This window comes from Equus asinus, chromosome 7 (assembly GCF_041296235.1).
Source record: "Equus asinus isolate D_3611 breed Donkey chromosome 7, EquAss-T2T_v2, whole genome shotgun sequence".
Lineage (NCBI taxonomy): Eukaryota > Metazoa > Chordata > Mammalia > Perissodactyla > Equidae > Equus > Equus asinus.
In genome coordinates, this window is record NC_091796.1 from 73,347,081 (window position 1) to 73,373,523 (window position 26,443).

Sequence of the window (26,443 nt, forward strand, 5' to 3'; positions counted from 1 at the left end):
GTCCTTCTGGTTGTGCTATGTGGGATGCCACCTCAGCACGGCTTGATGAGTGGTGCCATATCCAGGCCCAGGATTCGAACCAGCAAAACCCTGGGCGGATGAAGTGGAGCACACGAACTTAACCACTTGGCCATGGGGCCCGCTCCCCTCGACATTTTTTTGATTATAGCCATCCTAGTGGGTGTGAAGTAGTATCTCATTGTGGTTTTGATTTGCATTTCCTTAATGATTAGTGATGCTGAGCATCTTTTTTTGTGTTTATTGACCATTCGTATATCTTCTTTGGATAAATGTCTATTCAGATCTTTTGACCATTTAAAAAACTGGGTTGTCTTTTTATTCTTGAGCAGTAAGGTTTTTTATATTCTGGATACAAGTTCTTATCTGATATATTACTTGCAAATATTTTCTCCCTTTCTGTGGGTTGGTATACTTTTTCTCATCCTTTTATTTTTTAACCTATGTCTTTAAGTCAATCTTATTTACTTTTTAATCTTTTTAAAGATTTCATTTTTAAATTATTTTCAATGCAAGGGTCTCTTTTAATTGGTGATTTTAATTCACTTAACACCATTTTCCACATGGTTGAATGCAGTGGGTAACCTGTCAGCTCATTTTTCTCCCTGGCATCTCCCTCCTGCTCTCTTGTCCTCTTGCTCCAATCCAGACTGAATACTGTAGTCCTGCTGCAAAGCTGTTATCCTGCCACTAGGTTGGGATGGTGCCCTGATCGCTGGTATCTCTTGTCTTCCTTGATTTACTCCCTTATATCTTGTGAAGTACGTCCTCTAGTAGCCTTTTGAAAAGCTTCATAGAAAGTCAAGTTTGAAATCTTGTATGTCTGAAATGTTTTAACTTCACGCTCAAGGGCAGTTTGTCTGCTCATAGAATTATAGGTTGAAAAGCAATTAGCTCCTGAAATCCAAATCTTTTTTATTTCCTCACTTCAGCCAATGAGCTTGGTTAGCAATGGATACTCTGTGAGAAATTTGGTCCAAATAAATTTGGCTCCTGAGTTTCAGAGAGCAATAGGAAATGTTCACTTAGCAAGGGACGTCTCAAACAATTTATTGTAATCTATCTGCTGCATGAGTTTGGAGAGTATCATAAATTCAGACAGCAGGAACCTGTCCTCAGGACTCTGAAGGCATTGACCCGTTCTTTGTCATCCAGGCTTGCTAACAGGGAGTCTAATGCAGATGTTATTCTTGTTCCTAAGTGTTTTTTCCTCCTCTTCGGAAACTTTTAAGATTTTTTTCTTTATTCTTGAAGTTCTAAAACTTCACCGTGCTATGCCCTGGTGGGGCTCTTTTTAATTCATTACATTTGACACTCTGTTGCACCAATCTGAAGACAAGTTCTGGGAAGGCTTCTTATGTTCTTTCACTTTAATAATCCCTCTCCCCCTTTAAAATTTTTTTTCACTTTGTTAAACTATTAGTCTGCTGTTAGACCCCTATACTTACCTTCTGTGGCTTTTATCTTTTCTCTGTCCCTTTTGAGTTCTACTTTCAGAGATATTTCTTCACCTGCATCTTCTAACTCTATTACTTCTGAATTTTGAATATTTTAAAAACTATAGTTCAGATAACTTCTGTTTCATTTCCTGTTGTTTTATAAATGCAATTATCTCCAAAAGTCGTTTCTTTTTTTGGTGAGGAAGATTGGCCCTGAGCTAACATCTGTTGCCAATCTTGCTCTTTTTTTTTTTCTTTTCTCTCCAAAGCCCCAGTACATGGTTGTATATACTAGTTGTATGTCCTTCTATTTCTTCTATGTGGGACACCACCACAGCATGGCTTGATCAGCCATATGTAGATCTGTGCCCAGTATCCAAACCAGCAAACCCCAGTCCGCTGAAGCAGAGGATGTAAACTTAACCACTACACCATGGGGCCGGCCCCCTCCAACAGTCTTTTTAACCAGCTTTTTCCACTTACAACATACTCAGCATTGTCTCATACCCAAAATGTGAAACCCAAAAAGTGAAAACATGGCTTTTCACTTTTACATGATGCTCCATCAAAATATCAAAATGTACCAAAGATTTTAAGCAGGATGAGGCATTACCAAATCTGTGTTTTCGATGTTTAGCCTAGAAGAGGTGGGAAGAAGGAACTGGAGCAGATTACAGACTGTAATCTGGGTGAGAAATGTTCAAAGTCTGATCTAAGGCAGCAGTGGTGGGGTAAACACAAAAGGACAGCTGGCAGATCTTGGGAGGAGGAATGGCACAGGACTTGGCAATTGACTGATTAGGAGAAAAGAGAAAAGTCCAGAATTACCCTCAGGTTTATGGTTTGGACAGCAGCAAGAACAGCTGAATTTCTCCAAATAAGAATTATATATTTTGAGGGGCTGGCCCCGTGGCCGAGTGGTTAAGTTTGCGCGCTCCGCTGCAGGCGGCCCAGTGTTTCGTCGGTTCGAATCCTGGGCGCGGACATGGCACTGCTCGTCAGACCACGCTGAGGCAGCGTCCCACATGCCACAACTAGAGGAACCCACAATGAAGAATACACAACTATGTACCGGGGGGCTTTGGGGAGAAAAAGGAAAAAATAAAATCTTTAAAAAAAAAAAAATTATATATTTTGAATACGTCTAACAGTGACTTACCTATTGTTTAGTCTCAAGTGAGTTAGACTAGAGCAGAGCTTAAATGTAAGTTGCAATGTTCTAGAGAAAAATAAAAATTTCCCCCAGTGTTACAGGCTCAGAGATAAGTCATTAACATTCAAAGAGAAATGGAAAAGGTTCTAAAGTAACTTCTGTGTTTTTCATGACAATATCTCTAATTTAAAAGATTAAAAAATTTTACAAATATTTTTATCTATAAGAAGATATTTTAATTTTGTTTTTTGGTGAGGAAGATTGGTCCTGGGCTAATATCTGTTGCCAATCTTCCTCTTTTTGCTTGAGGAAGATCGTCCTGAGCTAACTTCTGTGCCCATCTTCCTCTATTTTGTATGTAGGATGCCACCAAGCACAGCTTGATTAGCAGTGTGTAGGTCTGCACTCAGGATCTGAACCTGCAAACCCCGGGCCGGCCCCAATATTTTTTTTTTTTGAGGAAGATTAGACCTGAGCTAACATCTGCTGTCAATCCTTCTCTTTTTGCTAAGGAAGACTGGCCCTGAGCTAACATCTGTGCCCATCCTCCTCTTATTTTATATGTGGGACACCTGCTGCAGCATGCAGCCCCAATATTTTTATTTTTAATTAAGCATAATAAAAGACACTAAGCTTTCAGAGAGATTAACTTTTAATTAAGATTCTTTGGAGAAATATTTAAGAGGAAGGATGAAAAATTAGCAGTAAACAAAAATTCAAGTTTAAAATTATGGATGAAACACTATGGAAGAAAATCTTCTCACAAAATATTTGGGCATTTGAAATAAAAATAGTCATTCTGCTATTATAAATACTTTCATTTGGTATATTCACTTTGAGTCTCAAAATGAATTTTGCACAATAATTTCCTTTTCATCAGTGAAACACCTGTTTACTGTTTAACCAACAACATTAAAGTATAGATGCAAATATTTACTAAATATATTTTTCCTAAATAGATGCAAATCACTTTATTTCTAAATAAGTTTAATTCTATTTAGACTCATTAGAACATTTACATTTAAATGCTCCAATGTAATCTATGAGTATTAAGGAAGTAGGAGCTCTTCAAGTGAAAAAAAGTCTGACTTCGTTTTATAAATAATGAAGATGATTTAAATGTAAAAAATTGAGCTTAAAAAAACGTAGCCCAAACCACCTGTTTTTTTAAGTCACAGCAGCCATCTACTTCTCAAAAGTCCTTATCAAAGCTATTTCTTTAAACCAGCATTTACTAGCTCAACAGATGGGTTTTAAAAATGAGGAATGTAATTTTACTTTCAACTCACTGATTATATACTCAACTGGAGGCTTTTTAAAAAAATAATTTTAGACTAGATGACGACCTGAATTAAACCATTCTCAACATTTTTCCAGGACTGTTTGCTAACTGGCTTATTTTTACATATGAGCTTTAAACATGTCTATGACAGGTAGTACATAAAAATAATTACTTGCAACTATGAAACTACCCAGTAAACTCCCAATGTACCATCACTGCTTTTTCCTTCTCTTATAAGAATCGTTGCTGTGAACGCGAACTCGCTGGTACACAGAGGAGGCTACTTTCATGCTGTCTTTCTTTGTGAATGTCTTCTCTATTGCTCCAGGTTTCCAAAGTAACAACTGTGCATCTTCTCCTCCGGTTAGCAAGGAATCATCTTGCAAATTCCAACAGAAAGAACGGACTGTAGCGGCATGCCCTCCCGGAAGGCTGGTCACATGGGTCAATCCTGATGTGGTACAGCTCATTAAGTGAATAATTCCTGTGTTTGTTCCTCCAACAACAAACAATTTGTCCATCTTTTCATGATACAGGCCACCAATCAAATAGTCCAAAGTACCTTCTTTCATGTGAATTACTTCTCTGACATCCTGGATGTTCAAACGTGTAATTGGTTCATCAGTATCAAGATGATTAAGATCCCACCAACAAAATCCTTCATCATGTGTCATGCAGTAAATCTGTTTATAATCTTTCCCAGACCAACCAATATAGCTTACTGATGAAACTGAGTTACATGTTGTAACCAGTGCATCTTCTTCATTATCAACACTAATATCAAATACATTTACCAGACCATCAGTTGACCCTGAGACTACCATGTTGGGATTGCTGGGGTGGAAACATACTTGAGTGATATCATCACTATGTGTCTCTGAATATGCACCAAGTGGATCTTTAGTAGTAGACAAATCCTGAGAATTAATTCTTGCATCCCAAAACACCAACAAGGCGTCATCATCAACTTTTTCTGTACCAGCACAAATGACATGATTATTACAGTTGATATCAAAACTAATAAAAATATTGGAAGGGTACCCCTTGAACAGCTGGACAGGTTTTTCACTGGCTACTCGAGCATCCCAACATTTCACAGTGCCATCAGTGCATGATGAGTATACACTGTCACAAGAATTTGCAAATTTGACTCCATTAAGAAGTCCAGGATATCCACTAAATTCTCGTAGTATGTTTAACCTTTCTTTATCATATATTCTAATTGATCCATTAGAACATAAAACAGCAACCAAGCTTCCCTTTTCTGCTTGTGCAGTCTTGGATGTGTCTATGCCAAGCAGATAAGTAAGTTCTTTAGTCCCCGAGGAACGTCTAACAATGTTCAGATTAGCAAACTGCTCCTCAATCTTCTCCATAGCAGGAGTGGCATTCAAGGGAATAGCAATCTGTAATAAAAATACAAAAATTAAAATTAAACTCAAACCTTCTCTAAAATTGTACTTAAACCATGAATATTTCCCTCTGAGGGCCGGCACAAAACAATCAAAGTAAAATCTATTCTAGCAATTTAATCATCTCCCTACCATGATGTAACCAAAATTCAGTTGCCTCTTTCTAATTCAATCATTCTTGAATACCCAATCTACCATATATACGTTACGCCAGCAAGAGATTTAAAAACATGTATGTACACTGCTCAGCAATTCCTTTTAGCTCAACCCAAATAATGGTCCTACTCATCCAACTTATAGTTCTCAGCATTAGCCAGGATCTCCAATTTGGAATCATCTCCTGGCCCCAGCTGCCTTTTACAACTTTAGAATCTAAACATAGATGTGTAGGCAGAAAAATGGTCCCCCAAAGATGTCCATGCCTTAACCCCTGTAACCCATGAATATGTTAGGCTACGTGGCAAATAGGAATTGAGGTTGCAGACAGAACTAAGGTTGCTAATCAGTTGACCTTAAAACAGGGAGATTATTCTGGATTATCTAGGTGGGCCCAATGTAATCACTAGTGTCTTTAAAAGTAGAAGGTAGAAGATAAGAGTCAGAGGGAGATGTTACTACGGAAAAAAGGCACGGAGAGATACGTTGCTGGTTTGGGTGAAGGAGGTCAGTAAGTGAGTGGCCCCGAGAAACTGGAAAAGGCAAAGAAACATCCTCACTTAGAGCCCCCAAATGGAAGTGCAGCCCTGTGAACACTGTGATGTTGGCCCAGAGAGACACATTTTGGACTTCCGACCTTCAGAACTCTAAGATAATAAATTTGTGCTGTTTCGAGCCACCAAATTGGTAGTAATTTGTTACAGCAGCAATAGGAAACTAACACCATGGAGGTTCCCAGTACGGATTCTGGAGAAGCGCTTCTCAGGCAGTGGCAGCTTGTCAATGGTGGAGCTGGAATTGGAACCCAGGCATTCTGGCTTCAGAGACTGTGCTCGTAACTACCACACGAGATTGCCCTTAATGGTAGGCTGTATGCAGAACAAGTTCAAGGGCAGAAAAATATGCATGCCAAGTGACTTTATCACAAATTTTTCTGTCTTGCTTTCACCAACGAATATTCTGGCCTGCCTCACAATTCACATTTTCATTCTTAAGATGAAATGCTTTTTATTTCTGTTGCTTTAGTGATGGCTTTTTAAGTGTCTGTCTTTTCATCTTTAAACAAGGAGAAATGAATACTAACCCAGGAGTTGTTAGAAGGATTAACTGAAATAATGTGTTTAGCACATTTGGCATATCATAATACATAATCAATGGATGTTACATAAAAATTACCAGTGTTACCACTACCAACACCACTAACACCACACGGTGGAGAATTTGGATATATCAGAGTGGCTCCAAACACAATTTAACCAATGGGCAAAAAATACTAAGTTAGATTTGGGTTTAAATGAGGAACAAGCATCCTCTCCAACTTTTAATTTTGAATATTTAAAAACTTATAAAAAGTTGAAAGAATAGTACAATGGATACACACACATATAGCCTTTCACCTCCTAGGTCCACTATTAACTTATTTGCTTTCTATTTCTAGAAACACACAGATGCACACATTATTTTTGCATGAACTATTTGTCTGCAGACAAACTATCACTTCATGCCTAAATATTTTGGCATAGAGCACCTCCCTAATCTTTTGTTTGCATGACATTGAATTTTTTTAAAAAGTCCAGGCCAGTTTTCTCACAAAATGTCCCATATTCTAGATTTTTCTAATTGTTTCCTCATGATTAGATTGCAGTTTAACATTTCTGGCAGGGATACCATTTAGGTGATGCTGGGTACTTCTTACTGCGTCACACCCAGGGGGCACATAACACCACATCTGGTCACTTGCCTAAGGCAGTAACTGCCAGATCTCTCCATTTTAAAGGTACTTTCCGGGGCTGGCCAGTGGCGCAGCGCTTAAGTGCACACCTTCCACTTCAGCATCCCAGGGTTCACCAGTTCGGATCACTGGTGCGGACATGGCACTGCTTGGCAAGCCATGCTGTGGCAGGCGTCCCACATATAAAGTGGAGGAAGATGGGCATGGATGTTAGCTCAGGGCCAGTCTTCCTCAGCGAAAAGAGGAGGATTGGCAGCAGTTAGCTCAGGACTAATCTTCCTCAAAAAAAAATTTAAAAAGGTACTTTCCTTCCTTTGTAGTTAGTAAGTAATCACGAGATGATACATTGAGACTGTATGAATATCCTACTCTCCAACAGCCTTTCATGCAAAGATTTTAGCGCATGTGGATTATCCTTGCCTGAATCAGTGATTATACAGGGATTTGCAAAACAGTCATCTTCTACCTTAACTAACATGCTTCTATAAAGAAGAGCTTTTTCCTTTTTCTCTCTGAGTATCATTAAGAAATTATGATTTTTAAAAGTTGTGTTATAATCCTTCACTTTGTAGCTCTCGTCGGTGCTCAAATTGCCCCCACCTCAGCCATTGAGAAACTCTCCAAGCCAGCTTCTGTGTCCTTTTGATCTGACTCCATTAGTCTGTAAGCCCTACATGGAAAAACTCTAAGAATAAGATAAGTCTGAAAATGGTGAGTTTCCTTCAACATAAGTATTCAGAGACTAAATGACCACTTATAGTTATGCCGTGGTAGTCACCTCCACAGCATAATTGTTGGTTTGCTGAGCAGATGGACTAAAATGGCCTTCTTTCCTTCAACATGCCATGCTTGCTTCTGCCTCAGGACTGGAGCAATAGCTGTTTCTCTACCTGGAATACCTGCCCTACATTTTTTCACGAGTAACTCGTTCCTGTTATTCAGGTCTCAGTATGTCACCTCCCTGGAGAGACCCTCTCCGATCAACCAACCTGAAGTAGCCTGTCACTATCGTAGTGCCTGTTTTATTAATTTAAAAATTAAAAATGCTTAATTAGGAACTATTTCTTTCTTTCTTTTTTTTTTTTTTAAGGAAGATTAGCCCTGAGCTAACTGCTGCCAATCCTCCTCTTTTTGCTGAGGAAGAATGGCCCTGAGCTAACATCCATGCCCATCCTCCTCTACTTTATATGTGGGACGCCTGCCACAGCATGGCTTGCCAAGCGGTGCCATGTCCACACCCGGGATCTGAACCAGTGAACCCTGGGCCGCCAAAGCGGAATGTGCACACTTAACTGCTGTGCCACCAGGCCACCCCGGAACTATTTCAAATGTACCAGGTGTAGAAAAAGTATAAGAGACACCCAAATACATACTACCTAGATTTAACAGATGTCAACATTTTGCCATATTTGCTTCAGTTTTTTAATTTAAAGAAATGAAACATTATGGACACAACTACTATGATCAAGAATTTGTAATAATGGAATCACATTTATATGTATCTTCTTTGCAATTTGCCCTTTTAACTCAGTATTTTTTAAAAGCCTTATTTCACTGTTGAACTTATTACCTGACTCTTTCTTGCTTATTTATCAGTAAATAGTTGTTGAATAAGTGAATGAATAATTGATTATACTTTCACACATTAAGCGCTGAAGAGTTCTAGAAGAACGAGAATAAACCTAAGAGGATATCGCATGTGTCTGTATGTTTGCAGGAGCTCTGTTCATGGAAATGGTAAAATAATGGCATTCTTTAACAGTACTTTCAATAAAGCACAAAAAGGAAATACAGAGAAAGATTTTCTATTTGTGAAGAAAAACATTATTGAACATAATTTTTTAGCCCAAGCTATTAAAATATATCCTAAAACATGTATTTACTTAAGAGTATACTGCTTCTACACAGAAACAGCTGCCTATTTTTGAAATATTCAGAGTGTTAATATGAGGTTAGGAAGCAATTCTTTGCTACTAGTTCACATTGACCTCTGCATATGAAAAAGCAGACTGATGACAATTTAAACAATAAGGTTTACTGCGGCTTTTGAGCTAATAGTAATTCATAGGACTACGGCTGCACACTGCTGCACCCAGGCAGGATGGCAGTACTGGACTCCTGCCCTCCGCTACGTTGCCTGCAGAGTCTGTTTCAGATGGAACAGTCCCCTGCGAGGCCATCATTCGAAGGATTCCAGGGATTGACGAGGCAGGCAGAGTGGGCCCCAGATGGAATGCTACAGCAAACTAACACTTCAAGACCGTAGCAATGGTAACAACTGCAATGGCTGTCCACGTGCCGCACTGTTGAAATGTAGTGCACTACTTCAGAAAAAAGAAAGAACAAGCAAAGACGACAGACAGATATTAGAGGTAAAGCAGGCATATCCCACAAGACTCAAGCTATAGAGCTTATATTCATCTGCAGATACAAACAGTAAAATAGTTTAAGCTCTTATGGGGAAACATGAGAACCTCTAGCTTACGTTTTAACACATTAATATGCAAGTGAGTCATATTTGCAATATAAGCGTCCAAGGCTATTGAGTGAATCCTTAACTTTACATACTAACAAATCATTCCAAAATGATGAATGCACTCTTCTATTGCTATGTATAGCCCCCATCTGAGTTTTCTTTGCACAATCTACTGGCCAGTCCTCCAAAGAAGCCATAGTTCTCTTTTCTTCTCCCTCTGCACTCTCACAGGGTAACCTCTTCACATTCATGTTTTCAAGCGCCACCTGTATGCAAATAATCTCATCTCTCTATTTACAAATCCCTATTTCCACCTGTCTACTAGCCAGTTCTCCTTGAACATGTCCCACTACACCCCAAAACAAAACTGATTATTTATGCTTCCCTTCTCCCCAACCAAGCCTTTCCCTTAAAAACAAAACAACGCACCCGTCTCAATCTTCTCCATCTTCGTCAGTGGTATTGGCACCAGGACAACACTCTGATCTACCCAGTTATCTCAGCCAGACCCTCTGGAAAATATCCAACTCTCCTACTCAGGGCTCTCATCCAATCAATTTCCAAATCCTACTTCTGGACTGCAGGCTACTTAGGGAAGTGTTAGATTAAACGTATTTCTGTAAATGAAAACAATATTGTCACTTTATATGGTTCAAGCTAACACAAACATATGAAGAAAGCAAGTAAAATTAACCATCATTTTTATCTTTTCTCTGTTTGTTTCTGTTAGATGCATAAAAGGAAGCTTAGTTAGTATTCTAGATCTCAAGAGGCTAGTGAGAAATGAGGATGTGGAGTGAACCTTTCTTATGTCAATATACATACACACACACACACACACACAAATGAAAAGGGACACAAACAGAGAGGGACAGAAAAGAGGACTAAAGCAAGGAGTAGAGAGGAGAAAAGACGGATGAGGATAAGCCAAAAGAGAACAGCAGAGAAAAGAGAAACAAATGGATAAAAGAAAGGGGAATTGCTGCCACCAACTCTTGAATCGTACACAGGCGAAACACTGTGTCCTTAATTCCCAACACCAAGCTGAGACAAGGAAAAGAGGTCCAGACAAAGGAAGTTTAGTAAAGTCTAAAACTATGATAGTTTGCTTGACTATAAAGAATTTTTGTTCATTTATAAAAAATTCCTTATCATTGAGTTAGAGGACGTAGCAGGCCATCATAACCAATTTAAGTATGGGCCTACCTGTGCTGAGGCAGAACAACTCCTACCACCTCCTCGTGACCCACTCAGTACAGAACAGGAAAAGGCAGAACCCCAGCAGTGCCCTGGCACTCAGCCGCCACTGCTGTTGTGGTTCTTACTGGGATACAGAATCCTCACGTCTGAAATAATGCAGCAGCTGGAAGATGTTTACAAAGACACCCCAAAACAAACACTTTAGGATAGGCTTCAAGGGGCTGAGAATATTCAATTCCTGACGAAGTGCCATCTTGCAACACATTCGATGGGAACTGCTGACTAATCTCTTATCTGAATACTTGTCCCTAGATAATTAAGAGGTGATTACTTAAGAAGAAAATCCCTAAACGTAAGTATGAATTCCACTTGTGGCTTTTGCTTTAATAAAATTTAAGTCATTTTTATCAATGGAAATATTATTTCATGTTATTTCCTATTAAAATTAACCCAATCAAATGTTCTTTCTATATATAAAGTACATCCTAAACACATCTAGCTGCGATTAGGTATTGCTTTTACTTCTGAACTGGCTAATAAGCGTGAATACGAAATCTGAAGGACAGCCTAGGTTACATAATTCCATAATGGAAGAGGAAGTAGGTTTTTCCCATTTAAACAAGAGAGAAAAAAAAGTATTAAAAGAAAATAGCATACATTTTACATCTATTTAGAAGCTATTGATTACAAAACGCACTATACTAAAAGACTCTTGCATATTATTTTGTATGAAATCAGAAATGAACAGTATCTTCAGAAATAAATGTATTTCTATCTTTCAGGTATGAATGTTCATCATACTTGAAAGATGTGACAGCATGAGCATCATATACTGTTACATTTTTACTACTGAGGAGTAACAAGTGTATTTGCAGTATATGTTGGATAAAGGACTAGTTCCCTTTTGAGACAATTTATCAGACTTAGGTCAGAAAAACCTAATTCCCCACAGCTGAAACTTAATATTGTCCAATGACTATAAGGAACTAGCTATGACTGTGAAATGCAAAGGCCCAGCAAATGTTCCAAATGTAGGGAGCAGCTTAATAGGAAAAGGAATGGGCTCTAATAACTTCATAATAACTTCATAATCCACGCCTATAATTTAACTACAATAATGCTACCATATCTATCAAATTGGGCTAGGATAATTGAGCCTCACGGAGAAGAAAATAATCATAATTGGAGTTCAACAAAAGCTAGGTGATGTGCTAGAAACTTACATCTAGTTTTTTTATCCTAATCATTTAACCTTAGGAGACAGGTATTATTATCCTCATTTTACAGAGGAAATTGAAGCTCAGAGAGGAGTCACTTGCCAATGCTCTCATAGCTACTGTGGGGAGGGTACAGGGGAGAGTGTGGTTTGAAAGCCCAGTTGTAACTTCAAAACCTGTGAACCTGTGTTCACTCTAATACTATGCTATTGCTCTTCTATGTAAATACCGAAGTATTAGTGTCAACTTTAATTAAGGAATATGCCAATTAGGCTTTGAGGAGGGGAATTACATGTTCATTCTACATACAAGCAGAGAAAGAAAGGAAGCAGGATGATTGAAAAACACACACCAACCTAGAAAAAGGGTACAGTAAGCATCCATCACTTACCCTGTATTTTTTGTGTCTCACTTTTCTTTTCTTTTTTTTAACTTTTTGTTATGGAATTTGCATGGAGTAGAGAAGAGTAAAAGATACCCCCATGAGCCCATCTTCCAGCACGAACAATGACATTCCTCAAAAATTATTATGCGGCACAGAGAGGTCAGTTATACATCATACTTTATTTGAAGGACAGTTAAGAAACTCCAGTGGACAGTATGACGGGACTCTTCCAACTCGTCCCCTCTCCCTCCTCCACATGGCATCAACACGGTTTCAGGACTTGCCCTCAGCTCCAGGGGCGATCCTGATTAGCCTAAACCAGTCAGAGTAATCCCTTCACTTTTAACCCCCCAGTAATTGGTTCAGAAACCTTACATTTTTGCCAATCTAGGCATGTATTCCCCTCCCAACTATAATTTGTTAAGATGCGGAACACTGATTCTAAAGCCAACTCAATCCAACTGATGGAAAGAACTTTTATTTTTTATGAGATTTGACATTTTCTGACTGTTTAAGTCAGTTTGCAGTAGAGTTTTTGTTAATACAGCCTGAACCACCCTAAGTAGGAGTAATCAAATAAAGTCTTGAGGATATCACCAAGTACTGACTTAATGTAAGGGGCTCCTACAAAGAAAGATTGAGAGGGCATACTTTAAAAAGTCAAATTGCATTCACATTAAAGACAGACTTTGACCTTTTGTTCCCTTTAGAATATTCTATCTTTTTCCCCTCCCCACCATTTCAGTTGTGTTTGTTCAAAAATAATAAGGAAAAAACAAGATAAAACTTAATATAAAACTCCATCTGGTAGGTTCCTGTATATATTTTTAAATGTATTTATATTTTTGAATATCTAAAATAATCACATGGTTCAAAATTCAAAAGGTTCCAAAACTAATGTCTTGGAATATTTCTGTCTTTTTTTTTTTTTTAAAGATTTTATTTTTTTCCTTTTTCTCCCCAAAGCCCCCTGGTACATAGTTGTATATTCTTCGTTGTGGGTCCTTTTAGTTGTGGCATGTGGGACGCTGCCTCAGTGTGGTTTGATGAGCAGTGCCATGTCCGCACCCAGGATTCGAGCCAACGAAACACTGGGCCGCCTGCAGCGGAGCGCGCGAACTTAACCACTCGGCCACGGGGCCAGCCCCGGAATATTTCTGTCTTCAAGCCCCTCTCCTCTCCCAGGAGGCAACAAATGTTACCAGTTTCTTATGAATACTTTCAGAGATTGTCAAGTTGGGAATAATGCAGTGAAGTATTTTCAGCTTATCAAAAATCTGTCAGTGTAGTACAATAAAAAAAGGAATAGGTTTAAGATTCAAACTTCCTAATTCAAGCCCTTGTTCTACCACAAACTAGCAAGTCATCATTGCACAAATTACCTGACCCTCTAAGCCTCAGGTGCCTCATCTTTAAAACGGTGATAACAATTGACACACTCAATACTGAGTGCCTAATATGGCCAAGCACTATGCTAAATGCTGAAGACTCCGCTGAAAAACGTACTTGCTGTGTTCAAGAAGTTGGGAGATAAACCAGTAAACGATTACAATATACAGCGACAGGTCCAAGGAGAGAGGTAATCAAAGATGATACAGGAACAAAGAGCAGAAGTATGTAGAGCACACAATTCTTGGCATAAAGAAAATAAGCAATATTAATTTATTTTCTTTCTACTGAGTTTTCATTTGATTTACCTTATTATATTTTAATTTCATTTCACATTCACATTTTTAAAACTACAATTCTTACAGCTTTTAAAAAATGTAAGCAGTCTCAGTTACTTTTATATTAAAACTTTAAAAAAATGAATGTATACAAAATTTCTTGAACACAAATATCAAACAACTCTTAAACCTGAATAAACCGTTGACATACTAAATTGAGTTGGTGCCTTTTAAGATTTTATTTTTCATTTTATAATGAAAAGTATACTTCTAAAGAACAAATGAACTTCAACATGTTTTAGACGATGATAAGAGTTTCACTGCCTTAAGTTCAAAATGAACTTCTCCAAGATTCTTATGTTTTAGTTAGGTATCAATCAAAAATGCTTAAGGTTTAAACTATTAAAAATACCCTCTGAGCTCCTTGGACAAATGGCTGATTCTAAGTCTGGGGCAGGGAAATACAAGATGAGCCAGGGACATCAAATAGTGCCAGAAAGTAAAGAAGTGCTTAAAAAAACACACCACAGGAGACAAGATCTCCGAATGGTCACCCCAGACCAATCTGAGCAACAAAATAACAATAATATTGGATTATAACCCAAAGAATAAAATAAATAATCATGAGTCCATACTGATAAAAATAAGAGACTAAATAAGTAAATAAATGAGGGTGAGGGGACATACCTTCCTTAAAGAAGAATTCTAAGTAATATAAGCAAATACAGTCCTTCCAGGAGATGGAGCTTAATTCTCCTTCCCTTGAGTATAGACTGGACTTAATTACTTACTTCCAAAGAACAGAGTATGAAAAGAGAAAAGATAGTAACTTCAAGTAGAGAAATTCAGAAGATACCACCTAACCAACTGATCAAGGTTAACATCATCCGTGATAAGTCTTGTTGCTGTCACTTGCCCCATGGTGTGATGTGATGAGAAAGATACTTCACTTCTGTGTTATTCTTCCCCTAAATCCATAACGCCAGTTTAATCATGAGAAAACCTCAGATAAACTCAAATTGAGGCACATTCTACAAATACCTGGCTAGTATTCTTCAAAAGTTTCAAGGTCACAAAAACCAGGCAAAGTCTGAAAGACTGTCACAGATTGGGGATATGATGACCAAATGCAACGTGGTATCCGTGATTAGATTCTTGACCAGACAAAGGATATTGGTGGTAAAACCAGTGAAATCCAAGTAAACTCTATAGTTCAGTTAATAGTATTATGCCAATGTTAATTTCTTAGTTTTGACAAATGTTTTATGGTTACATTAACATTAGGGAAGCTAGGTGAAGGGTAAATAGAAACTGCACTATCTTTGCAACTTTTCTATAAACGTAACATTATTCCAAAATAGTTTTTTTTTAAAAATGCCCCTTGATACATATCATGGATGTTTGGAGGTTCCAGACAGAAAGGATTTCAGTTACGTGCACACCAGGAACGCTAAGTTGAAACTCTACGTCAATCTCAATGCCAGACCTGGGATGTCTCAGGCCAGTCACGGACCCCACCACCAAACCCTGCTCTAGTCACCTTTCTAATCTGTTTTCATTATAAACTAGAAATTATACAGCAGAGCTCAACACAATCTCCTTCCCCTTACCAACAACACCCCTTTCCCTGAAGCAGTTCTGAGGAAGGTAAAAATAAAATCTTGAGGATTCTTACTAATATGCCCAAATTTGGAGGGAAGACAACACAGGGGATAGGTAGGCGACCTCAGAAAAACCCTCAAAAGTAAACACTCCTTCTTCCTGCAGGAGCTCAGAAAAGGCAAGGAGGGCTGCTAGGGGCTACTGCACTTCTAAGGTCTCCACGCTAAGTTTGGGAAATGAGAAGCAGCCCACAGGAGTGGGATACACCTCGGATTTGGGTCAGGACATTTCATGGGATCTCAGAAAGGAAAAGAGAGTCCATGTCCCCCAGCAAGAAGTACCTCAGCCCCAGCATGTGATGAGTTTTTGCCAGCAGAAGTGAAGCATGTCATATTTGGGCCAGGTGACCAAGAGGCAGTGTCTTCTTCACCTTCTCTCACCCACCTGCTGGCTGGATACAGAGGACCACCGGGCCCTACAGGATGGGTGAGCCATGAAATGAAAGGAGTCTGAGTCCCCCAGTCCTCACATGAGAGGCAATCTGCTGACCAGAAAGACCTACACCTGACTGTGCCCGTCCCTCAGTTGTACAGACATCTGAAACATGTAGTTTAAAAACCTCCAAAACAAGGATTCCAACCTCTTAATATCATTCATCTTTTCTTTGGGTTAAACTCAAAGGGAATGAATGTCTTACCCTAAAGAAACACCTGAATTTCAGTAATTTCTCTCATTTTATTTACTTTTCATTTATTAAATTCAAGTTAAATTAAACGTAATACTATTTAGAGAAAATGTATAATCTACTATCCCACTTTACTAAAATTATTTCTATCCATGCATGCTTCTGTTCACTCTATCTGTATATATGCACAGAAAGGTCTCTGGAATAATGTTCATAAAATGCATTTCAAGTATCTAGAGTGTATGTGTGGGTGTGTGAGTGGAGGGGGTGTGTTATCTTCTTTCTAGTACTTATCGATATTGCTAAAATTTTTTTAAATGATGATATAACCTCATAATAACCCCATAAGTACTACTCTGTTCATTAAACCGATGAGAAAAGCACAGCTAATGTGTAATAAAGCTGCTTTCAGAACTCGAGCATTCTTGTTTCAGAGCTCCTACTATTAACTCTTACACTATACTGCCTCCATAGTACATATATATTTCCTTTTTTTTAATTTTTAAAATTTTTTTAAAGATTGGCACCTGAGCTAACAACTGTTGCCAATCTTCTTCTTTTCTTCTTCTGCTTTTTCTCCCCAAATCCCCCCAGTCCATAGTTGTATATTCTAGTTGTGGGTCCTTCTACTTGTGTTATGTGGGATGCCGCCTCAGCGTGGCCTGACGAACAGTGCCATGTCCGCATCTGAACCAGTGAAACCCTGGGCCGCTGAAGCGGAGTGCGTGAACTTAGCCACTGCGCCACAGGGTCGGCCCAATATATCATATTTTCTAAAGGGGAGGTGTAGGGCAGAGCACCTGGAAGCAGTAGCTGCTAATGTCTAACGTCATATGCTGGTGGCACAGTCAGTGGCAAACCTGAAAAATCTAATGGTAGTCACAAAAGCTCGATAATGGACATAAAAGGAGCTTATTATTTATCAAGTCTATCTAATGTTAGCTTATGTGACGCAAATCTGCATGGGTGAAACTTAGGAATCTGGTTATTAATATTCCAGAAAAACTGGGAAGAGTGAAATAACAACAGTCACTCATACGCATTACCAGTACATCCTAGAGGAAACAATACCCTGGGATCAAAAGTATGCGTTGGTTTAACTTCAGCAGAATATCTCTCAGAAAATCTTTGTGTTAAAAATCCAGAGAAATTTGTGCGTATGTTTTAAATGAACACAGAATTGACTTTAAAACAATTTGCCAAAGAACCATTTGTTTTCAATTGGGAAGAAGTGCTGAATATTTAGTGGAAGGTATGCTAAACTGACATCTGTTACAACTTCAATGTAATTTTAAATATCATATTCATTAATGACTGAGACTTAAGGTCTTTGTAAATTAATCCTGCTCAGTGAGTCTGAATATGCTATTCTTATTCACATGAATGTTCAAGATACTGGTTGCAGCAACATATGGCATCTCATGCATTAAATACACTAAAATTCTTAGGGAAAGCAGTTTTTAAAGTGCACGAATCTGTTACCAAGGAAAAGGGGGAGGGGGCGGGAGGAATGACATGCACACTTTCTCATGCAGTATGAGATTATCCTTCAGCTTCCAGATATAACATGCGAAGTATCTTTTAAAAACAAAGACATTTTCCCCAATAACTTCCTGAGATGTCCAGTTTCTCAAGTAAATCTTCCACTCAAAAGCCATCCTTTAAAGGAAGTCTATGAATGCCCAGCTTCTTTCATCAAGAACAATTAAGTGCCACTGCCTTTCCAGAACAACCAGCTGGTTAACCAAACACAGAGAGAAACCAAACTTCCCAGTCACCAGATGTCTTATTTTGGAACAGTTAGTAGCAAAGTGGAATAACCCAATTCTTGAATTGGTACTATATGTTTACTACTTCTTTTTCTAATTCTGAATAGATGCTTTTAAAAATTAAGCAAATGCTCCCTTTAATAACTACAAAAAAGTGGGGGGGGGGATAAAAAGAATCACAGCCTATAACAGAATGATGTTAACATTATGAAAAACCAGCCACCTGAATATATTTGTCACAGATAGGAATTGATAAGCAGTATCAACTTTAAATCAGCTCAAAAGTCCTAAAGAATTACCCTATTTAATAATTCAAAAACAGTTCTCGAAGGGCTGACATGACAGGCCTAGAACACACTGGATTCAGCAAAGAACATAGGCAAAGTCCCTGCCCTCATGGAGGGCAGTAGGGGGACAGATAAATATATAGATAAATCACCAATTATAATAATGAAAATGGCCAGTGATAAGTGTTATAAAAAATAATATTGGGTATGGCAAGAAAAATGAAGGAAAAAAGTCCTTTTACATTCAGTCATTAAAGGAAAGCCTCTCTCATGAGGTGACATTTGAGCCGAGACCCGAATGAAAGCAGGGAGCAAGGTATTGGACTCTGTGGGCTAAGAGCCTCCTGGGCAGAGAGAAACAGCCAGGGGGCCCAAGCAGCTAAAGCCGAGTCAGAGAAAGAAAGTGGTGTAGGAAATAAGGTTGAAAGGTGGCGAGAGACAGATAAGAGCTCTGTAGGCCATGGGAAGAACTTGAGCTTTTACTCTCCAGTGCGAAAGGAAGCCGCTGAAGGTTCAGAACAGGCGAGAGACATTTGGGGAGGCGTTCCTCCAGCCGCTGCCTGGAGAACAGACCTCAGGGCAGAAGCGAAATTTGTAACGAGGTTTCTGCCAAACTCTAGGCAAGAGAGAGGGAAGTGGGGAGAAGCGGCTGGATTCAGGACCCAATTGCTGAAAGAAGAACCAACAGAATTTTCTGATAAGACTGCAAGCGGGGTATGAGAAGAGGTATCAAAGATGATTCTTGGGTTTCTGGCCTGAGCAACAGGGCGAGTATACCATTGGCACCTCACTTTTAGGATAATTGCAAGCCTTTAAGATAATTATAAGATGATTAATTCGATAATTAGACAATTATCCAATTGTTTAAGTAGTCATTACTGATAACACTGTGGTATATTAAAACAATGGAATTCTACACAGCAATAAAAAAACACATCCTACTGATGCGTGCAACAATACGGATGAATCTCAGAACTGTTTAGTGACAGAAGCCGAACATAAAAGAGTACTATATGATTTCATTTATACAAAGTTTTAAAACAGGCAAAGTAAATCTATAATGGTAGAAATCAGAATACTGGTTATCTTTTGGGGGGACATGGACTGGGAAAGTGAACGAAAACTTTGTGGGTGGTGATTATGTACAGATGTACACATTTGGGAAAAAAAATGATAGAGAATGAACCCCAGCCTCCACCCCATTCTCACACTGAGTAAACAGCATCAACACTCTCCCGCTGGAGGAGGAAGAGTGTGGTGAGAAATGCCCTATTTGGCACAGGCAAACAGGGCCTGCTAAAAGTTGAGACTGGAGGAGGGACAATGAGGAAGACCCTCCAGCAACCCAGGCCCCACACCAAGCATGACATATTAACAGCCGGCAGCTGAGGAATTTCAACTCTAGCATACTGAAAGTAACCACAGCAACAACAAAACCCAAACCAGTGCACCTACTGACTAGACCATTCAATCCCAAACACTGACAGTCAGACAGAAGCAGAGAGATGTCCATTTCCAAGGATAAATATTATTATCTCAGTTTCTACTATTCTTCTACACAATGCCCAGAATTCAATTAAAAAAAAAGAGAGGGATACAAACAAGAAAAAAATAACAAATTGTCAAGAAATGAGGCAATGAAAACAGAACAGACCCAGAGATCACCCAGATGATGGACTTTAAAATAACTATGGGGCCGGCCCAGTGGCACAGTGGTTAAGTTCATGCGCTACACTTCTAGCAGCCTGAGATTTGCGGGCTAGGATCCCGGGCATGGACTTACACATATCACTCATCAGGGCACGTTGTGGCAGCATCCCATCCACAAAGTAGAAAAAGACTGGCACAGATATTAGCTCAGTGACAATCTTCCTCAAGCAAAAAGAGGAAGATTGGCAACAGTTGCTAGCTCAAGGCCAATCTTCCTCACCAAAAAAACCCCACAAAAAACAAAAAACACCCCTACTAATTGGCTATTAAAAAACAACACAAAAAAGTGTTGGCAAGAATTTGAAGAAATTGGAACCCTTATCACAATGCTAGTAGGAATGTAAACTGTAATAGCCTCTGTGGAAAACACTTTGGCAGTTTCTCATAAAGTTCATCATATGTTCACACAAAAATTTGTACATGATGTTCATAGTAGCATTATTCATAATAGCAAAAAAGTGGAAACAACCCAAATGCTCATCAACTGATGAATGGATAAACAACATATGGTATATCCATACAATGGAATATTATTCTGCAATAAAAAGGAATGAAAAACTATTATATGCTACAACATGGATGAACCTTGAAAATATTACAGTAAGTGAAAGAAGCTACACACAAAAGACCACATTTCATATGATTTCATTTATATGAAATGTCTAGAGTAAGCAAATCTATAGAGGCAGAAAGATTAATGGCTGCCAGCAGCTGGGGGAGGGGGAAATTGGGAGTGACTGCTAACAAGTACAGAAAAACTATGCAAGCCAGTGGATGTGGAGTGACATTTTTTTTTTCTAAAGATTTTATTCCTCCCCCTTCTCCCCAAAGCCCCCCAGTACACAGCTGTATACCTTTAGCTGTGGGTCCTTCCAGCTGTGGCATGCGGGACACCACCTCAGCATGGCCTGATGAGCAGTGCCATGTCTGCGCCCAGGATCTGAACCGGAGAAACCCTCGGCCGCCGAAGCAGAGTGCGCGAACTTAACCACTCAGTCATGGGGCTGGCCCCTGGAGTGACATTTTTAAAGCATGGAAAGGAAAGAAAATCTGTCAACACAAAACTCTGCACCACCAAAATGACTTTTCAAAAAAGAGGATAAAAGAAAGACAATCAGATAAACAAAACCTGAGAGGAATCACTGCCAGCAGATCCACAAAACAAAAAATGTTAAAAAAAGTTATTCAGCCAGAGGAGTACTGGAAGTCTGGACTGACACGAAGAAATAAAGAGCACTGGAAATGGTAAACGTGAGGGTAAACGTAAAACTTTTTTTCTTTTAAAAATCTCCTTGGGGCCAGCCCGGTGGTGTAGTGGTTAAGCTCAAGTGTTCCTCTTTGGCAGCCCAGGGTTTGCAGGTTCAGATCCCAGGCGCAGACCTACACACCACTGACCAAGCCTTGCTGAGGCAGCATCCCACAGACAAAACAGAGGAGGAATGGCATAAATGTTGGCTCAGGGTCAATCTTCCTCACTGAAAATAATAATAATTGACTGTCTAACGCAAAAAACTGTAACATGTTGAGGGGTTATTAAAAGTAAAATACATGACAGTTAATAGTAAGAGGACATGAAGGAGGAAATGGAAAGGTAATGTTGCAAAGTTTTTACGACATAAAATAGTATTATACTGTAGATTTTGACAAGTTAAAGTAATATAATGTAAGGGGCTGGCCCCACGGCCGAGTGGTTAAGTTCACACGCTCCACTTCGGCAGCCCAGGATTTGGATCCCAGGTGCCAACATGGCACTGCTCATTAGGCCATGTTGAGGCAGCATCCCATATGCCACAACTAGAAGGACCCACAACTAGAAATATGCAGCTGTGTACTGGGGGGATTTGGGGAGGGGGAAAAAAAAAAGCAGAAAAAAAACCCAGAAATATAATGTAAACCCTTGAGAAACCACTAAAGGAAAATATTTAAGACATAAAATTAACAAACCAATAGTAGACATAAAACATAATCATAAAAAACACTCAAACTAAAAGAAGGCAAGAAAAGACAAAAGAACAAAGAACTGATGAGAGAAGTATAAAACAATCTAGAAACAACTAGCAAGATGGAAGATTTAAATCCAATCATATCAATAATTATATTAACTATAAATGGTCTGGACACCTCAATTGAAAGGCAGAGATTCTCAGGTTGAGGGGAAGGGGAGAAGCAAGACCCAACTATATGTTGTCCACAAGAAACCTATTTTAAATATGAAGTAGGTTAAAAGTAAATGGATAGAAAAAAATATACTGTACAAACACAAGTAAAAAGAAAGCTGGAGTGGTTTATTAACAAAGGAGAAGGCAGAAAGGACTATTAATTCACTCAAAATTGATCATAGACCTAAATATAAGAGCAATAACCACAAAACTTCCAGGGAAAAAACAGGGAAACTATGATCTTGGGTGAGGTGAAGATTTCTTAGAATACAAAAAGGAAGAACAAGAAAAGAAAAATTTGAGTTAATTAAAATTTAAAACTTCTGCTTTTTGAAAATCACTTAAGAAAATAAGACATGTCAACCTAAAAGAAGTAAACTGAGGTGAGCTCGAGTTATCAGAAATCGAGTTTATTCAAGAATAGCAGAGGAACTGCAATTCGGGAAACACAAGCTACAGTGAACTACAGGTGAGTCTACTGAAGTTGCAGGGTGGGCTGCTTTTATGGGCAAGGAGTGCAAAAGAGGAGAGTCCAGTCAGAGGCCATGCAGCAAGTTCACTGGATCAAAGATGAGAAGAGATTCTTGGCGGAGGCTCACTGGTCAGAGGGTAGGTTGCGATATTCTGTAAATCGGGCATTTATGAGAAATCAATTGCTCAGTCTTGTTTTTTTTTTTTTTTTTCCTGAGGGCACATGTGGGAGATTCCCCATTTCACAGCCTTCTGTTCCATTTTAGGTTAAAATCCTTTCATATTTCCCCCCTGGAGCAAGACTTTTTGCAGAAAGCACTGCTGATTAATCTTGTCGCTTGGATATTTTGTTTAGTCAGAGACATCATTGGCCGTAAGTGGACTGTGTGTCCCTTAGAACCGAGGAGGACCATCCTCAGATGTCCTGTCCCACAGAGGAGGGAAACAGCAAGGAGATTTTGGCCTCATTTTAACAAGAAAAGGATTGAGAAGTGGGGAATCTCAGTCACGCTCCTCTAAGGTGGTTGGTTTGGTTTCCATGGTCAGTTGAACCTCAGGATAAGCCTTGGAAAAGAAAGGAACTTTATTTTATATATATATCTGGGAGGAAGACATTTGCCTGGTGATACAAGACAGCAGAAATTTAACTAGGAGGATTACACCCAGGGTCAGAAGTCCAATTATAGCTATTAACTGGAATAAATTTCTCAACCAGTTTCTCCAGTTATTTAATAGGTCCCCTATATTTAATAGGTCAAAAATGTCTTAAGTTCCCAGGGCTTGGCCTATTTCAGTTAACAGTTTGGTACTGTCCTTCATTATTTTTAGTTCTTGGCATTATTTTTCCTGATGTGTTAATGTAAAAACAGCATTCTTCCCCAGAGTTCGCACAGGTTCCTCCCCGTTGTGCAGTGAGGTTTAGGGCGCTACGGTTTTGTAAGATTACTTCTGCTTGGCTGTCTATTTGGGTTTGTTGATATTCAAAAGCTCTAACAGAAGCATGAAACATAGTAGCCATGATTATGGAGAGGTTCCGAATTGCTTTTTCAAGTCCTGTTACTCAACCCAAGGGAAAAAGACTCGGGCAAAGGCATGCCCAAATCCCTTTCTATCTACTATGGGGTTATTTGTGGGCAAGCATCCAAAATTACAGCCATCGTGGCTACCACATGCTCTTTTAAGCTGGGAGGAGAAAGAACCCAGATGGGGAACAGAGGCAGTGGAAGGGAGGAGTTTCCTGACTTTGGCATCAGGAGTGAGGGCAACAACTGCACAGCACCCCTTCCATTTAAGAGGAAGTGTGGAAAATATGTTTCTTCCACACATAAAGAACAAGTGTTTTCTACAGATAGGGCATAAGTGAACCCTTTCCCAGACGTTTTCCCTTGGAATAGAAGATGAGATCTCATGATCAAAAATAATCCTTTACACATAGCATATGATAGTCAGCCTGGTGAGAATGCTTACAAGCATATCTTAAATTTCTATATAATTGGAATAATAGGTGAGTTTGATTGTTGCGAGTGAGGTTCTGAGAGAGGTCTGGGGAATCTCCACGGAGATGGTAAGTTGAATTAAATTCCCACGATTCACCAGATTTGTGATCAATTCCCCATTAAGTACCATCGAAAAGAAGCACATTTGCTTCCTATTCCCCAATACTGTTACAATTTTCATTACCCCACCAAAGAGATACATTAATGGAGGAAACGTTCTAGTCTTCCTGACTCCAGCGGGCAGTGAACTCATGATCATCTGAGTCATACAGAATCATACAGTTACAAGTGCTTAGTTGGAGGTAGCCCAGAGTTCTGCCAGTCCCGTTAATGTTTTTGAAACACAAAGAAAGATTTGGGGTAAGAGTCCAGATTTGTGTGAGGAGTATTCCTTTATGAGTAGGGGTTACCCAATGGAACGCTGTAATGTCTGGTGCCAATTTACCAGAAGGGAAAATATGTAAGGCTTCAAAGGTACCAAATGAAAATCCCACATCTCTGCCAGACAGATTTCGCCATCCTTCTAAGAATAATGGCCAGGCCACCAGTTCAGGTTCATCATGAGTGTTATTAGCTCTGGCCCAAATCCAACAATCACTACAGTTGGCAGACAGAGTTTTTGTAAGGTGGGAATGAAAGAATGCGTTAAAGCTAAACTAGAGGGCAGCAAGAAAGCCAGAGAAAGGACAATTAGAACTTTAAGCAGCAAGATTTGGTTGAGTGATATAGAACGGGACAAAGTGGGAGGTTACACAAGCCTGGCCTGGATATCTTGGGAAAGCCGTTCACTTCTGATGTCATCTGCTTCTGTCCTTAGAAATTTTTAGCTGTTAAGTCACCACTACTCAGGTTTGGGGGCCTTTTTTAGATGAGACACATGAATCTAGGATTCCATCCCTTAGAGCTTGGCAGCACAGGGGTTAGTCAGCAACACCTGGTTAGGGTCCTTCCAACGAGATTAGGGGGACTCTTTATGGAAATACCTTTTCCAAAAGACACAGTCTCCCGGCTATAAAGTGTGGCGTTTGATGTCTTTGTCTCCTGAGAGCATGCTACGGAAAGATTGTTCTACTACTAAAGCATGACTATTCTCAATGGATTTGATTAGACCCTTGCAAAACTAAAGAATATTCCCTTTAATTAGCTGTGGGTCAAAGGAAGCAGGGGCTAAATGTATTGGCTGCCCTATAATTATTTCAAAGGGTGAGAGCTTATGAATCCCGAATGGAGCACATCTAAGATTTAGAACAAGTGCTAAGACTTTTGGCCAAGGTATTTGGAGAGTTTCAACTAATTTAGCTAACTGGGTCTTGATAATTCCATTTGTATGTTTGACCAGTCCTGAAGACTGAGGATACGCGCAGTGAAAATGTCGCAGAACTGGCCAGATGGCACAGACTTGTCAAAGTACTTGTCCAGTAAAGTGGGTTCCCTGGTCTCTATGGAGTTCCAAAGAGGGGTTCCCCAAGTGGGAATAATCTTTTCTAAAAGGACTTTAGCTGTAGACGAGGCAGTTGCCTTTCTACATGGAAATGCTTCAGTCCAATGTGAAAACATACAAACCAGTACTAGGACATATTTATATACATGAGATAGGGGCAACTGTATGAAATCCATCTGCCAGACTTCGAATGGTCCATTGGGTAAATCAAAACGTCCTAGGATAGTATACCTAGGCTTCCCTAGGTTGAATTTAGCACAGGTGGAACAAACAAGATAAACACCTTTTGTGGCCTTGCCACAATACCAATATTGATTCATAAATGTTATCAATTTCTCAACAGTTTAATTCATGTATGGTGATTAATAAGGGAAATTATAGATTTTTTGGCAGGATGAGCTATCACTGAGTCTAAACCGGAGTCCCTTTTCTTCGTGGTCTCGACAGCCTTTAGATCTCGAGTCCCGTTTTCTCTTTCCGAGGCCAGCTGTTGTACTTCCCTGGTTAGTTCCCTTAGGTCCTCACCTTTTGGACCATGACAGAAGCTTGCTCTATGGATCTCATAAAGGTGGTGTTTTTTGCAAAACTATGAGCAGAGTGGTTTCCTTCGGCTTCCAGCAAATCAGACTTGGAATGTGCAAGGACTTTAATGACAGCTAGAGCTGCTGACAGCAGTATGCCATCCC

The 26,443-nt window shown here is 39.3% G+C and overlaps 1 protein-coding gene across 23 annotated transcripts in view; it reads right to left on the reverse strand.

Moving 5' to 3' along the window:
- Positions 1–3,244: 3,244 nt before the first annotated feature.
- The window catches only part of WDR89 (WD repeat domain 89), a 38,621-nt gene continuing 15,422 nt past the window's right edge, over positions 3,245–26,443 (reverse strand). For 11 of the 23 annotated variants that reach the window (XM_014853699.3, XM_014853697.3, XM_070513750.1 and 8 more), the window contains one exon: positions 3,245–5,298. In XM_014853699.3, the coding sequence (XP_014709185.1) occupies positions 4,105–5,268 (1,164 nt within the window). In that variant the 5' untranslated portion in view covers positions 5,269–5,298 and the 3' untranslated portion in view covers positions 3,245–4,104. Of the gene's footprint in view, positions 5,299–10,097; positions 10,286–21,044; positions 21,202–26,443 lie in introns of all 23 variants that reach the window. The other 12 variants (XM_044773711.2, XM_070513739.1, XM_070513738.1 and 9 more) reach the window with 3 other exon arrangements.